At 49.9% G+C, this 15390-nt stretch overlaps 2 protein-coding genes across 4 annotated transcripts in view; one reads left to right on the top strand and one right to left on the bottom strand.

The window, feature by feature from the left end:
* The window catches only part of EYA3 (EYA transcriptional coactivator and phosphatase 3), a 75686-nt gene extending 72875 nt beyond the window's left edge, over nt 1-2811 (top strand). For all 3 annotated transcript variants that reach the window (XM_077337103.1, XM_077337105.1, XM_077337104.1), the window contains 2 exons: nt 621-721; nt 2355-2811. In XM_077337103.1, coding sequence (XP_077193218.1) covers nt 621-721; nt 2355-2435 — 182 coding nt within the window. In that variant the 3' untranslated portion in view covers nt 2436-2811. The remainder of the gene's footprint in view (nt 1-620; nt 722-2354) is intronic.
* A 3957-nt stretch (nt 2812-6768) lies between these two features.
* XKR8 (XK related 8) lies at nt 6769-15261 on the bottom strand. Its single transcript, XM_077337107.1, has 3 exons — nt 14741-15261; nt 11406-11602; nt 6769-8987 (listed from the first exon to the last, which is right to left on the bottom strand). Exons 1-3 carry the CDS (start codon nt 15061-15063, stop codon nt 8245-8247), a joined length of 1263 nt encoding a protein of 420 aa, XP_077193222.1. The 5' UTR covers nt 15064-15261; the 3' UTR covers nt 6769-8244.
* Between the last annotated feature and the right edge of the window lie 129 nt (nt 15262-15390).

The raw sequence follows: 15390 nt of genomic DNA on the forward strand, positions 1-15390 counted from the left end.
ATTAGGGTCAGAAACCTGGTGCTGCCCTTATACTCAGCATCAATCTCTATAACATTCCTTACTCATTCACTCTGTCACCTGTGGAGGCCGTGCTTTGGTTGTTCTTGCCACCTGAGGCCAGATGGTTGCAACCTGAGCAAGGGGCTTTCTTGGATGTGGCACCAGAACTTTAGAACGCCATCCCCAGGGACATTCATCCGTCTCCCTCTGTTGTGTCTTCCATCAGTGGGTGAACGCTTTTTTGTTTCGTTTGCCATAACCCCTTTAACTAGGGGTAGTCAAACTGCGTCCCTCCAGATGTCCACGGACTACAATTCCCATGAGCCCCTGCCAGCAAATGCTGGCAGAGGCTCATGGGAATTGTAGTCCGTGGACATCTGGAGGGACGCAGTTTGACTACCCCTGCCTTTAACAGTTAATTGGTCCTCGATTCTTGTGTTGTTTGTGTGTCTTTTTAACGGAATTACATTTTATCGTTTTAAACTTGGATTTCAATTTTGCAAACGTTTTTTAACGTTCACCGTCTCCGGGACACCGATTAGGCGAAAGGCGGCATTAAGACGTCTCGATGAAATGAATAAAAATAATCACCCAAAGGATGTGGGGGTGTCTCCTGACAGGTAAAGAGAGCTGTTTCGAAAGGATCGTCTCTCGATTTGGGAAGAAGGTGACGTACGTGGTGATCGGAGACGGGCGTGATGAAGAGATGGCGGCCAAGCAGGTAACTGTAGGCTGGGTTTTTTCTTGCTGCTCCCTTCTTGAGACATTTGAACCTAAGGAAACTGTCTGAGAACACTGATCAGGGTGGCTGACTATAGCTCAGGGGGGGGGGGGGGCTGTTGTCAACAGGGCAAAATTGACTTTCCCAGTACTGGCTGACTGTGGCCCTTGAACTAGAGATTTCAGAGATTGCACCAGAGCCCCTCACTTTGCATAGCACTTTGGGACATGGCGTTTTGATACCCCCCCAGTTGGATTTGCTTCTTTTGCCATTGCCTGTGGCCTCTCATCCTATTTATTCATTTAGGTTTATTGGATTTGTTACCCGCCACTGCCAGACTAGCTGGCTCGCGGTGGGTTACAGAATAAAACCCCAACTTTAATATAATTAATATGCAGCCATAAAACAAACCCCAGGCTGCGAAGAAGGTATCCCCCCCCCTGCGCTACAGACCAGAACCATCTGGCATTATGGGTATTGATGTGAATGGGGGTGACCAATTGTTCCAGCCATTTTGAAGAGGAGACCAGGATCTTCCTTGCCCTGGCCCCAACCAAATATCCGGTGGAAGAGTTCCGTCTTGTAGGCCCTGTGGTACTATGACAGCTCTATCAGGGCCCTCAGGAGCTCATTCCAACAGATCAGGGCCAGGACTGAAAAGGCCCTGGCCCTGTTTGAGGCCAGACATACCAATCAACAGATTTGTGCCTGCAGAGTGAAGAGCCCTGTGGGGGGCATAAGGCGGCCCCTCAGGTATTTGCGGTCCCGGACCACAAATGGTCTTAAAGGTCAACACAAAACCTTGAGCTTAATCCAGGCTGCAGCCGGCAACCAACGCTGCTGCCTCCGCACAAGCTGGATATGAGCCGAGGCGGTTTGCTGTTGCTGCCTTCCACAGAGCCTTCCCTGGGGCCTCTCTTCCAAGTACAGACCCTGCTTAGCTTCCAGGATCTGACAATACTGGGCAATAGCATGCCACTTTCCCTCCAGTTCACATAAAATCTAGAAGGGGCATTCCTCTTCCTTTGCTGAGAGGAGGGAATGTCTCTTCTATGATGGGAACCTGGTCATCTGACATAAACAGTAACCCCACCCACCCACCCCCCTGAAAGTCACTGTTTTTATCTCTATGGAAATGTCTGTCAATTCAGCGGAGGAACAAAACTTTGCCTGGTTAAGCAACTAAGGCAGCCTTTCTCAACCCTTTTACTGTTGAGAAACCCCTGAAAGAGTCTTCAGGCTGTGAAAAACCCCAGAAAAACCCCAGAATGTGAAAAACCCCAAAAATGTCATCAGGCCACACCTTCCTGCCAAGGCCCCCCCCCCCCCAAAGTCATGGCTTCACAGTAAAATTGCAGAAATATATGATCATATCACCCAATAATAGTTTTTTTTTTACATTTGGAAATATATATAAAAATAATGAACGCCCGCCCAATCTACGAAACCCTTCCAGGGCCATTTCACAAAGCCCTGGCTGAGAAATCCTGGGCTAAGATGCCATTCATCAAGTGGCAGCCCTTCAGCCTTCTCTTCCGCGCATCCCTGGCTCATCTCCCTGCCCTGAAGTAGACACGTCCGGCCCCGCTGTGCTCGGCCTGTTTGGTTAACCGTGCCTTGTCTCTGTTTGCAGCACAACATGCCTTTCTGGAGGATCACGAACCACGCTGACCTGGTGTCCCTCCACCAAGCCCTCGAACTGGACTTCCTGTGAGGAGCGGAGCAACAGCAAATTTGGCACGCAGCTCCCCGAACAGCCCTGCTCGGCTTCCCAAGAGCCTGATCGGGCACTGACTCTCTCTTTTTTTGTTTCATCCAGAAGAAATCTAGCTAGCGGAAGTGTACAGTAGGAGGCGCAACCCTGTCGCTTTCCCCAGGACAGCCGCCAGCACTGGCGCAAGAGTTCCACCCAGTAAGCCGCGGTCACCTCGGCGCATAGTTTCGGGAGCTTTAATCGTCCTCTGTTTTGGGGGAAGGGAATTTCTGAGGCTGAGCAGGGAGCATCCTGGGCGTGGAATCTCCAGCAGACCTAACTCACTGTGCGGCCTTTTTTTGTGGTATTATGATAAAAAAAATAATAATAATTGAAACTTTTGTAGAGTAACTTTCATCCTCTCCCGGCTCCTCTCTGGCTTTCCGAAACAAAAAGGAAGTGGGACAGATCTTTATTTTTGTACAGGAAAAAGGGTTCTGAAACTTTCTCTCCTTGCCGAAGCTTGAGACAGCAGCCGCACGTAGATGTTAACCAGAAGGTCACGCAACCGCCTCTGTGTGCTGGGAGGACAGGCAGGAGTTGGGCAGAAAGAGCTGCTCCTCCAAGCCAAGCCACCTCGGGCGGATGACAGCGTGTCCGGTTCCTCTCTCGATCGACGCAGTGACAGGGTGGCTGTGAGGCCACGTCCAGATCCTTCTGAGCATCCTTCTCCAGTGAACACTGATTTGACTACCAGTCTCAGAGCACTCTGGTGGGAAAGAATGTGGTGGATGGGAATTTTCTGAGGAACAGAAGAGGAAACGATTAGTACAGTTTTGGATATTCTGATTTCATCCCTCTTTCCATAGCCCTTGCTTCAAGGAAATCCCCTTTTTATGTTTTAATTTTTTTTTTGGCATTGCTGCAGCTACAGGAGGCCCAGTCAGGGAAGTCCCTGCTTTTCCTTCACACATCTTATACTAGCAAGAGTCCAGTTCAGTTGTCCTTTGTGGAATCTGTATTAACATCAAGTTACCCTTGCCATTTGGGGGGGCGGGGAGTTGTATTGAATAGGAGCCAGGTGACAGATCGTCTCAGAGGACTCATCTCCTATCTGGACTAAGAAACAGAAAAGCCCATTCCTTTGGTAAGGAAAGCAGGAATGTGCACCGTCACCGGCTGAACTAAAAATTGAAAACGTACCAAGGGATGGAGACCTTCTGTTGTGCACAGGAGAGCCTGTATGGGCATCCACTGCAGGTTCTAAATGGGGCAGGTATATTCGGCGCCTGAAAAAGACACCCCTGTCGCCCTTCTGCTTGAACGGTCTCTTTCTGCTGATGGTCCCTGGCCTGAAAGCTCTCAAAGCTGCAAAGATGACACAGCAAGGAGTCAGAACAAGAATGCTTTGGGGAATAAATGGTGCTGTTTCCAGCTAGGCTGACAAGTGTGGTGGTTGCGTTCAGTCGGGTGGATCCTGCCCCCTGCCCAGCCTATCGTTCCATGGAGCAAAGTCTGAAGCCCTCCTCCAACTCGAGTGGCTTTTCCTTTGGAGGAAGAGCCATTTGACTGGAAGAAGGCCCCTTGGAGGAAATTTGGATCCACCCTAGAGAAAGTGGATCCTAGGCAGCGATGAAAGCCCCCTGAAATGGGATTGCCTTGTTTCCATCGATTTTTAGGCAGCTCTCATCTCTTCAGCATTGGTTGCAGGGGTAGTCAACCTGTGGTCCTCCAGATGTCCATGGACTACAATTCCCACGAGCCCCTGCCAGCAAATGCTGGCAGGGGCTCGTGGGAATTGTAGTCCATGGACATCTGGAGGACCACAGATTGACTACCCCTGGGTGAAAGGTTGCACAGCAGGTGCTGAACAATAAAAGTGCATCCCCACCCCCTGAAACAAAGGAAGTTCTAAATTCTGTAGCATACAAGGAAAATCTAATTCCCTAATTTTGTGCATTTTTACTCCTCTGTGACGGCATGTAGAGTTTCTAGCGTTACTGGTTGTTCCCGAGGTTCCTAGAAGGGCCGTAAGTTGGCATGGGCTTTGGGATTCAACTCCGTGCCTTAACCTTCCACCCAATCTCCTAGTAGAGCGAGCAGCTGCACAAAGGGAATTGCAGGGCAGCCTTCCACCTTCCGAGTACTTTACTCCACCTTTAAACAAAGTGCTCTTGGTAGACATAGTGGACAATTAGAAGGCATCACTCTAAATTGGGGCTCGACTTAGGAGACCCTTTCAGAAGCCATCAGTGTCCTGCAGCAAACCTTTTTTGGCTCTCCCCCCCCCCCCCCCCGAGCTTGTTTTTGCACCAGAGACCAATATTTATACAGTATCTCCTCCCCACCTTCTGATGTCAATTAGCTGATTTTACTCAGGTGACAGTTACACTTTCCACCTTAATAAAAGCTGTCCTGGTTCTCATGTTGCTAAACCCTCTTGCTGTGTTTCTCTTGGGTCTTCGTAAAGAGTTGGGGATTTTTTTTTCTCATTGCCTCCTTTTGTTCTCAGTTCTTTTCTGCCCATTTCTCTGCATGGCGTTCCAGCATGAACTGGTCCCACTGTGATGCAGAAGCGGCTGGTTTCCTTTAACTAGCAGGTGTCCATTACACCCTGAAGAGTAACTCTCTCCCACTGCCTCCTTCCCACCAAGCGAGAGGCAGTGGGTGCCACAGAGACCCGTGTGTGTGCTGGTGTCTACTTAAAATGCCGATTCTCCCTCAGGGTCCCGCAGATGTCTAGTTTCAGGCAGAGCTGGCGTCTGCTGTGCTTGCAATTTTTGACAGGAGGGCATTAATGGCTGAAGACTCCTTGAACATCATGCTCTATGTAATGGGAAAGTGTCCTGTGAACTGGAAAAAAAATTAAAGTCTTTTATTTTCTATAACAAGCGTTCTTTTGTCCTTTTCCCTCTTGAAAATGCTTTAGGCTTTTTCCCTCTCACTGGCAGTCTTCAAGCAAAGGTTGGATACACACTTTTCTTGGATGCTTTAGGATGCTCTGGGTTGGACTAGATGGCTTGTGTGGCCCCTTCCAACTCTATGATTCTATGAAAATTCAGCCCAGAAACAATCTCAGCATAAACTTTTCACAAACACAAGCTGGATGGACACTTTATGGCAGGGGTCCCCAAGTGGTTTTGGGAAGTGGGTGTAGCCAGGTGGGGCCTCTGGCTGGTAGGGTTTCTGATTGGTCCCTAAGATTTGACTGGTTGCACAGATTAATGTCTTGGCAGGAGCTGCCCCCACAGTAGTGATTTTGTCACCTCATTACTCTTTCCCAATATTTTTTAATTAGTCCACTTGTCCCCTGCATTTGGGCTTATTGTGTTTTGTCTCTGCCTTCCATAGCAGCCATTTTGTTGTGTTCCCCGCCCCTCTTGGAATGCCAAAGGTTCCCAGAAGGTTTAAAAGCATATCAGACCACTGGGCCTTCAATCTCTGGCTTTCCCAGATGGAAGCCAGTTTGGTGTAGTGGTTAGGAACGCGGACTTCTAATCTGGCAAGCCGGGTTCACTTCCTCACTTCCCCACATGCAGCCAGCTGGGTGACCTTGGGCTCCCCACAGCACTGAGAAAGCTGTTCTGACCGAGCAGGAATATCAGGGCTCTCTCAGCCTCACCCACCCCACAGGGGGTCTGTTGTGGGGAGAGGAAAGGGAAGTTGCTTTGAGACTCCTTCAGGTAGACAAAGGCGGCATATAACAGCCAACTCTTCTTCTTCAGTAATATCAGGGCTCTCTCAGCCTCACCTCCCTCACAGGGTGTCTGTTGTGGGGAGAGGAATGGGAAGGCGACTGTAAGCCACTTTGAGAGTCCTTCGGGTAGAGAAAAGCGGCATATAAGAACCAACTTTTCTTCCTCACGTTCCCTCCTGCCTGTCCTTTGAGTGAGAGATGCCAAGGACAGAACCTTCTGTATGCCAACCTGATGCTCTGCCCCGGAGTCATGGCTTCTCACTATTGTATTCCCACAACAGCTCTAGGATTAACTTCTGACTGGCTCAAGGTTGACCTGGTGCGTAGGGATTTAAGTCAAAGCAGCTGTACAAAGGCCAGCTTGGGCCAGTCCAAACACTCAGCCTAACCTACCTCACAGGGTTGTTGTGAGGATTAAAATGGAAGAGAAAAACATCTGCTTCTTAGGTCCCTGGTAGGGAGAAAACGTAAAGTAAACCAGGAAGGTTTTTTTTTTTCTGGTTATTCAATCACAATCTGCCTTCTGTTCAGTTGCTGCAGCTTTTATCGGTTACCGTTATGAGGTACCTGGAAACATTTCCAGTCAGATACTGGCACCCCCTCCCGATGGTGCCTTCAGACCTCTTCTGTGTCCGTGCTGATAAAGAGAGTCCCAACTGTAACTAGAAATGCTTTTATTTTTGTCTCCACTTCTTCAAGAACGGTCCAATAAGTTAACATTCTCTATGGACAGCAAAACAGAGAGTTGTGCAACGTGTAACAATCAGTTGACCTTTTAAAAAAGGACAAGTAACCATTGGGGGGTGTGCCTGAACAGGAACTGAATAATGGTTTGGTTTCCCCCTCCCCATGTGGAAAAGCAGCAGGGGGGGAGAGGTAGGAAGGGGTAGCTGAATAGTGGCAAAGCCTAAGGGAAAGACTTAATTAAACCCTTGTCCACCCCAACCTTCCATTTAACACCAGTAACTTTTATTATAATAAAAAACAAGCCTTGTCTGAGCCTTGATTGCCACAGATTTAGTCTTGTAAACAGCTTTTTAAATTTAAAAAAACTGCTAAAGTGAAATAAACCACATGCCAACCCTGTGCCCACCTCCGAAAACAGGGTTACTTCTCAGAACATGGGAAGTTGTGGGCTCACAAATTTAATTGTAAGTGTGTTTGTGGAAAAGGTTACAGGCAGGGAGGGGGGGGGCAGACAATGGCCTGGCTTAAGGTTATAAAGGAGTTAAACGGGTTAATAAAGGATGCTGAAGAAGGGAAGTGAAAGCTAAAGAAGCCTAGGCAACAATTTAACAGGACCCCAATACACGTAGAATCCAAGAACGTTTTTCAGGGGCAAATGACTTTGCCACAAGTCAGTGGCATTGCAACATCCAAGTGTTTTACTTAAACTGGCCCATTAAGCCGTTACATGTACAACGTTAACGTCTCTTAGTCTTAAAGTGGGCATTTTTTAGTTATTTATTCTTATTGTCATCGTCTTGCTCATTTCTCAAGTCTTCTCTCAGCTTTCAAAAACACCATAACCATGACAGAACAGGCTTACCCTCTGCTGGGTACAGTACGGTTCACAATTTTCACACAACGCTAATTGCACAGATGCCATATTTAAACTGGGTCACCATCGCATCGAGAGGCAGCTAACACTATCTTGCACAATCTTGGCCTCCTCAAAGGCCCAAGAAGTCACTCAGGATTGTTTTTGATGCCTCAGGAGTAGATTAGCTTGCCTCCGAAGGAAAGGGGCCCTCCTGAGAATATATGCTGGGCCCCAATTAACGGCTCCTAAGGCACCTCTCTAAAGATTCCTCCTTTGTTTCCATGGTACTGGATACATACGTCAAGAGCGCCATGGGCACGGCCATATCAGTCGAACAGCGACGAAGAAACACAAAGGACAGGCGACTTGCCGGTGTGAAATCCACACCAAATGTTTTCAGAGTTGTTGGCCCATGGTTGCAAACTTCTCCCGAGATCACAGGGATCTCGCTCTGGCATTCCTTGTTCAGGATTAGTTGATGCTGCAGATTCTTGGAGGTAGCTTTTAACACCTGGCTCCTGTGGAGCAGACAACAGTGTACCAATATGGTTCGAGCTAATGTCTCGAGGGGCACTTATACGCCGCCTGGCTCACAGAGTCCCATCCCCAGAGGTCCCATTTAGTTGACCCCATCTGTCCAGCGAGAAGCCACCAAAGAAGTACCGTGAGAGTTTGTACGTCCGTCGGTTGACGTCGCCCGTGAATGGCTCTTGCTGGAAAGCAGCCCCGGCGTCCCTCACTAGCCCCCTGGTATCTATTTCATCATAACTGGCTGGGAATGCAGCTTGCAGTGTGGGGTGGAAACATCTGTAGTAGATGCATCGCAGAAGGACTCCAAGGCTGTAGCAAGGCAGGGCTGCAAGGAGAGCGTACAACACAGGGGAGTCCCAGTTCAAGGGAAGGTTGTACCAGACCCAAAAGCAGGCCAGGAGGACGCTGTCCAGCAGTAGGAACATGTAGTAAATGGCGCTACGGTAGCGCGTCTTCCCCTCGGCCACGTTGAACCAGCAGAAGTAGAGGACGACAGCGACGACCGCCCGGTAAAGCCATTCGAAACCGGCGTGCTCCATGAAGTCTGTGCCCTGCAGCGACACCCAGAGGAACATGGCCAGCCAGACGCCCAGGAAGTGCAGGAAGATGTAGCTGGGGAACAGGACAGTGAAGAGGGCCAGGGACAGGATGCGGGGGCACACTAGCAGGAAGTTCCACAGGAAGTACACGGCTGAGGAAAGGATGCCCAGCTTGTGCTTGTCCCGGAGGAAGATGCGCAGGGACTGGTGGTAATCCAAGAGCGCCCAGGCGATGCAGACGAAAGAGGTGCCGATGCCGAGCACTGTAAGGAGACCAAGGGAGAAGGCAGCCCTAAGACAACGGGTGACAAAACTTCCCAAGACATAATTGTGTAATTATAACAGTGCAAAATTCACTCTCCTGAGAATCATGGTACTAAAGAAAGGTGGGCGTTTGGTGAGAAAGGTGGATTATAAAGGAGAAATGAATAAATAATTGTGGGATTTGTGTCAAAGCAAGTTGCTAGTCCTTATGGCAGCGGTAGGCTTGGATATGAATACCTAGGGGCGACCTTAGAGGCCAGAATTGCTCGGCGGTCTGGACTGACAGGTACCAGTCTACTGCTGTAAGTGATAATATGCTGGCCAAACAGTAATGGAACTTACTTTTTCAGGCTGCAATAGGGGGGGTGGGGCAGGTGTTACAAATCCCCCAACGTTAATAATGGTTTCTAAGTGGTAATCTAGGCAGAACATGAAAGGCTAGGCTAGAACCTCTCTGGGTGGTGAATTTTTTTTATTTGCAGAAAGCTCTTACAAGAAGTGGGGACACAAAAAACGGGAATGATCCCTGCCCACTTGAAGTAGTACAGCCCTCTCCACCTCCCAAGGACTGCACCATCTCAATTCCCCCTGCAGGTTTAGATGAGGTCAATACATCTATGCGCAGCCAAGATGTATTTATTAAACAAATATTGTTCTCGGCATTTACTTTCACAGCATAGGTGGGATAATTTCCAGCCTGGTTTTTTTTCTGCACAAAGATTTCACAGCGAATCTTATCTGTGTGGAAAAGGCCAACCCCAGTTGCAAATGGCTTGCTTCAGCATGGAAGGCAGTGGCCCTTTATAATTAAAGAGCCAAAGGATGCCGAGCCAGAGATGAAAGAACCAGCATAAGGAAGCCTGTTCCCTTGACCGAAGCTGTACAATTTAACATTATGGAGAACAAACACAGAATCATAGAATCATAGAGCTGAAAGGGACCTCTTGGGTCATCTAGACCAACCCACTGCACTATGCAGGCTACCCACAACCCTATCGCTCATCCACTGTCACCTGCCACCCCCTTAAGCCTTCACAGAATCAGCCTCTCCATCAGATGGCTATCCAGCCTCTGTTTAAAAATCTCCAAGGAGGGAGAACCCACCACCTCCCGAGGAAGCCTGTTCCACTGAGGAACCGCTCTTACTGTCAGGAACTTCTTCCGATGTTTAGATGGAATTTCTTTTGAATTAATTTCATCCCATTGATTCTGGTCCATCCCTCTAGGGCAGGGGTCCTCAGGTCATGGTACCGGGCTGCCAGCGGCCGTGCCTGCCTCCCCCCCCCCTGCAGCGAGAGGGGGGGAAAGAGGCAGGCGCAGCCACCGGCATGCCAGCGACGCAAACGCACACGTACGGAGCTGCGTTTACATGCAGCTGCGGCGGCCAGGCCGCCGGCTGTCTCCCACCCTCGGAGGTGGTCCCCGACTACAAGAAGGTTGGGGACCGCTACTCTAGGGCAAGAGAGAACAACTCTGCTCCATCCTCTACATGGCAGCCTTTTAAATACTTAAAGATGGTTATCAGATCCCCTCTCAGTCATCTCTTCTCCAGGCTAAACAGACCAAGCTCCCCCAACCTCTCCTCCAAACCCCTCACCATCTTTGTTGCCCTCCTCTGGACACGCTCCAGTTTGTCTACATCCCTCTTCAACTATCTATAGCCCAAACACTGATTATTTTGAGTTTCATGAGGAAGTGTCGCACATGCGGTTTTAAAATAGCAGCCTGTGCAAATGTTTTAGTGCACTGGCATAAATCTGTGCAAGATTTGCACCTGGATTTGTGGCAAGGCTTGACCTCCCTTATTTCCCTTTCTTTGAAGCCTCTCCGAGAAGCTCTTTCCACTCATGGAAATCTTTTTTTCAGCCATTCCTTTTCCATCCTGGTTCTTCTAGCATTCTTCCTAACGTTCCAAAATAACTGGAAAATATTTCATTTTCTTCATATTTTGTTCTACTCTGAGCCATACTTGACTCTAGAACAGGGATCCCTGACCTTTTTCAGCCCGTAGGCGCATTTAAAACTGAGACGAGGTGGGCACGACCACAAAACGGCTGGCAGAGCCAACGGCAGATTGTCAAGGAGTAAGATGGTGCACAGCTTGATCACGTTTGAACATTTCAGACAAAAGTTCTTTGTTTAACCAGAAGCCTTTTGAAACGAACCTAGGGCTGCGAAATGTTTTCTTGCATCTCTTCAATCACGCCATGAAAATCCTTGTGGCATGGTGGCAGCTGATGCCACAGCAGTGTTTTGAGGAATCTGCACAGCCAATCAGGTATCCACTGTACAGACTTTTAAAAAACGTAGCTATGCCATAACGCAAGTGAAATAGCCAACGCTACAGCAGATGCAGCCCAAATCCCTGGAAAACCTGATTCTGCCAGAGTAGTACTTGGAGAGAGCCAGATACTCACTCTGAAAAGTCTCCGCTTTGCTCGTGTGTAGGATAATGTAGAGCCCTAGGGTGACCTGCGGGGCACTTTCCAGGAAGGTCTCAAAAAGGCGCAGCAAGCTGATGTCGTGGGAGAGGAAAACAGCATAGCCCCGCTCGGCCTCCGTTGCGGCTTCCTTCCGGCACACCCGAAAACCTTCCTTCAGGGCATGGAGACACCTGCAACATGGGAAGCAACACAGTCAACCTCTGAGAATCCGTTCAACACCAAATACAGCTTGGCAGATAAGATAATTTGGGGGTGGGACTCCAGTGAGATTACATTGGGTAGCAGAGCTAGGAGGGGAGAAGGGAGGGGAGCACCTTGGTCAAGGCTGAACTCCTGTTCCTCCTGGTAATTAAGCCTGGGTGTGGCCAGAAACCTTTTTTTAGTAAGGGAGGAATATGGGGGATGCTTTTATGGCAGCTGGATGGGATCTGGGCTGAGCCTTCTCAGCCTGCAGGTAATTGAGCCTGGATGTGACCAGATTTCATAAAACTGGAATTCTCTCCCTAGCAAGAGCTTGGATGAACTTTGTACATGCACCATTGCAAGCACCTCTATAATGAGTGGCCCTACCGGACTGGATCTTGGAAGGTAAGCAGGGGCTGCCCTGGCTAGTGCTTGGATGGGAGACCTCCAAGGAATACCAGGGGCATGGCACAGAGGCAGGCAATGACAAACCCCCTCTGAATGTCTCTTGCCTTGAAAACCATACGGAATTTGACATATGGGGAGGGGGGGGAATGGAGAGTGACAGATCTATTTAATTCAGCATCCTTCCCATTTCCACAATGGAGCGACACAGATCCCATGCTTGATGTTCATGGCATGAAAACAGCCTAACAAGAATGAACACATTTAATAATCAGTGATCTACTCCCCCCCGAACATGGCGATTTAATGGGGCTGTCTCAGCAACCTCTGCACTTCCCTACTAGTGGGACCCCGGAAAGAGGCGATGAACCAAAATGAGCCCAGGAAAAAGAAATATTATGCAAAGTGCTATCAGAGCAGCCAAACTGACTCAAGTAACCTGCAGAAGCTGCTGAGCTAAAAGCATCCATTTTACCATTGCAAGGCTGGTCTCAGCTAGAGCAGTGGTCCCCAACCTTTTTATCACGGGGGACCAGTCAATGCTTGACAATTTTACTGAGGCCCGGGGGGGGGGTTGTCTTTTGCTGAGGGACGTCGCGGCCGCCGCCTGAGCCCCTGCTCCACTTGCTTTCCTGCCAGTGCCCCTGACTTCCCGCCGCCCACTGGGGGGGTGCTGCCAGCAGCAGCTGCGCGGTGCCATGCTGAGGGGGAGCCCCAGCCATGGTGGCCACTGGAGAACACCAAAGGTGAGCCATCAGCAGAGTGGCAGGGCAGTCCCCGAGGCAGCAGCCAGGGAGGAGGACAAGGAGGAGCCGTGGCCCGGTACCGACTGATCTACGGACCGGTACCGGTCTCTGGACCAGGGGTTGGGGACCACTGAGCTAGAGAGACTCTGGCCTCTGCATGCCAGGATAAGCATCAAGGGGACCTCACTTAGACTGTTCTTGTTTTGACAATTGTTGCCTGGCTTGGAGGATTCCTTTATGCAAGGAAATATCACCCATCTGGATGGGACACACTGTATTGGGATAGTACTGAACAAGAAGGATCCTGTTAAGATGCATGCGATCATTTCCATTTTAGTTCGGATTTCAGTTGTTGAAAAGGATGAATGCATGACTGCTTGTAACGGCACGCAGATTCAGGTGGGTTGCCGTGTTGGTCGGAAGTAGCAGAGCAAAATGTGAGTCCAGCGGCACCTTTAAGACCAACAAAGGTTTATTCAAGGCGTGAGCTTTCGTGTGCAAGCACACTTCCTCAATGGAACAAAAATCATGAGAGTACAGCTATAAGGAGGGAGTAAATTAATACTCTCTGTTTATATTTGTACACTTGTGATTCTTGTTCCATTTTCGGAGGAAGTGTGCCTGCACATGAAAGCACACACCTTGAATAAAACTTTGTTGGTCTTAAAGGTGACCCTGGACTCACATTTTGTTCTGTAACTGCACATGATTACCTGTTCCTGTTCTGCCAACTGGTTTTGCACGGCGACTGTATTTTAATTCTCGCTCTGTTTTCTTTTTGCTATGCCAATAAAGGCTCTGTGACTGTGTGACCTCTCTTCCCCCCTCCCCTTCTGTTTTCCTGAGCTTGTAGATACCTTGCGCTGGTTAATTAAAAACTCTTAAGATTTTTAAAGATTTGATCTTTGATTAAGCGCCCCTGAAAACAATCAGATTCAAGGCCCAATGAATGTAGAGGCACTAGAACAGGGGTAGTCAACCTGTGGTCCTCTAGAAGTTCATGGACTACAATTCCCATGAGCCCCTGCCAGCAAATGCTGACAGGGGCTCATGGGAATTGTAGTCCATGAACATCTGGAGGACCACAGGTTGACTACCCCTGCACTAGAATATAAAGAGTGTAGAAGCAAATACACAAATGAACCTAGAAACCAGCAAGATTTTGGGAAGGTAATCTGACAAACAGAACTCCCAACTCTGGAAAGCTCAGTTGCCTGAGAATCTTGTTCAGAGGGTAGCAGACCAGCACAGCTACCCTCTGAAACCATTGAAAAGACAACTGCTGACAGATAACTGAGGAAGAAACCAAGGGCCAAGATGGAGGGCTTTACTCCAAAACAACCAACCTCCTCTGAAAATGTGTTGCCTTTTCACTGGTAGGCCCTTCCAAGGAAGGCTCAACGGGATCCCGTCTCTTAAATCAGTGGTTCTCAACCTTCCTAATGCCGCGACCCTTTAAGACAGTTCCTCATGTTGTGGTGACCCCCCAACCATAAAATTATGCAAGGGTTCTTTCACAGAAATTAAACCGAAACTGACCAATGACGTGAAGATCCATGGTTCATGATTGTATATAAATGGGTTATAGATTGTATTGGCGGGCGTGGTGGTGCCCCTCCCCTGCCAAGCCACTCGCCCTGCCACAACCCCTATGAAAGGGTCGTTTGACCCCCAAAGGGGTCCCGACCCCCAGGCTGAGAACCACTGTCTTAAATTCGAGCCTAAAAACACCTTAGCAGAGAGGCAAAAAAAGCGCCTGTGACTTTTTGCTATATTTTGCATTTCTTTTACGGCTGTGTCAGACCGCCAGACCATTTGGACCCCTTTTGAAACCGAAGCCTTATTTAATTTGGGGGTACAGTCCCTCTGTTGAAAACAGAAACCTAAGTCCCAATTCGAACCGCTTTCTCTCGAGTCCGGGAGGGAACCGGCCCAGAAGCCATCCACTCCCCGCTAGGCGAGCCCTTCCCCTACCTGTACAGGTATCCCAGCTGCAGGACGTGCAGGGCAAGCAAGATCTGGTCCCTGAGCCGGTGCCGGCGTAGCTCTTTCGGGTCGCTTCGGTACCACGCCCAGCTGAAGAGCTGCGTGGCCAAGGAGGAGAGGCCCAAAAGGCCCAGCACCAGACCCCCCCAGGAGTCGTGGCCGGCCTGCAGGTAGCTGGCGGCCACCCAGGCATCCGCCGCCAGGTCCACCAGGAACGCCGCCGTGCCCATCAGGGCGAACAGCAGGTCCAGGTAACGGTAGCGAGGAGTCCAGGGCGGCAGGCACTTGGGGCCGCAACCCGACCATGCCATGGCTCGGCAGAAGGGTCAGGCGGCGAGGGATCCGGGCTCTCCTCTCTCAGGATCGCGGGCAGGTCCCCCGGTCGGAGGCAAGCTGGAGATCCACTGAGCCCGTCGCCAGTCCCGACCCTGCTGCGGCTCTACTGCCTGCTGCCGCTGGGGGCAAACGACGGGGGGACCCCGCTGGGCGAGCAGAAGGGGGGTCTGTCTCCAAACTTGTTTTGCTTCTGCGGCCGTCTCGGGTCCGTCTATGATCCGGGGCTAATAATCCCGCTCCCGGCGCCCCCTTTCCTCCTGCGGGCGACAGACTGGGGCTCTCAATCCCCGGCGATCCTCCTC

This window comes from Paroedura picta, chromosome 5 (genome assembly GCF_049243985.1).
Source record: "Paroedura picta isolate Pp20150507F chromosome 5, Ppicta_v3.0, whole genome shotgun sequence".
Lineage (NCBI taxonomy): Eukaryota > Metazoa > Chordata > Lepidosauria > Squamata > Gekkonidae > Paroedura > Paroedura picta.

What these genes read in the sequence shown, in the direction of transcription:
- XKR8 (XM_077337107.1), bottom strand. Translation starts at nt 15,063, where the DNA reads ATGGCATGGTCGGGTTGCGGCCCCAAGTGCCTGCCGCCCTGGACTCCT. An exon ending in CAGCTGGGATACCTGTACAG is followed by an intron (nt 11,603 to 14,740) that starts GTAGGGGAAGGG and finishes CCCATGTTGCAG; the next exon opens with GTGTCTCCATGCCCTGAAGG. An exon ending in CAAAGCGGAGACTTTTCAGA is followed by an intron (nt 8,988 to 11,405) that starts GTGAGTATCTGG and finishes GTCTCCTTACAG; the next exon opens with TGCTCGGCATCGGCACCTCT.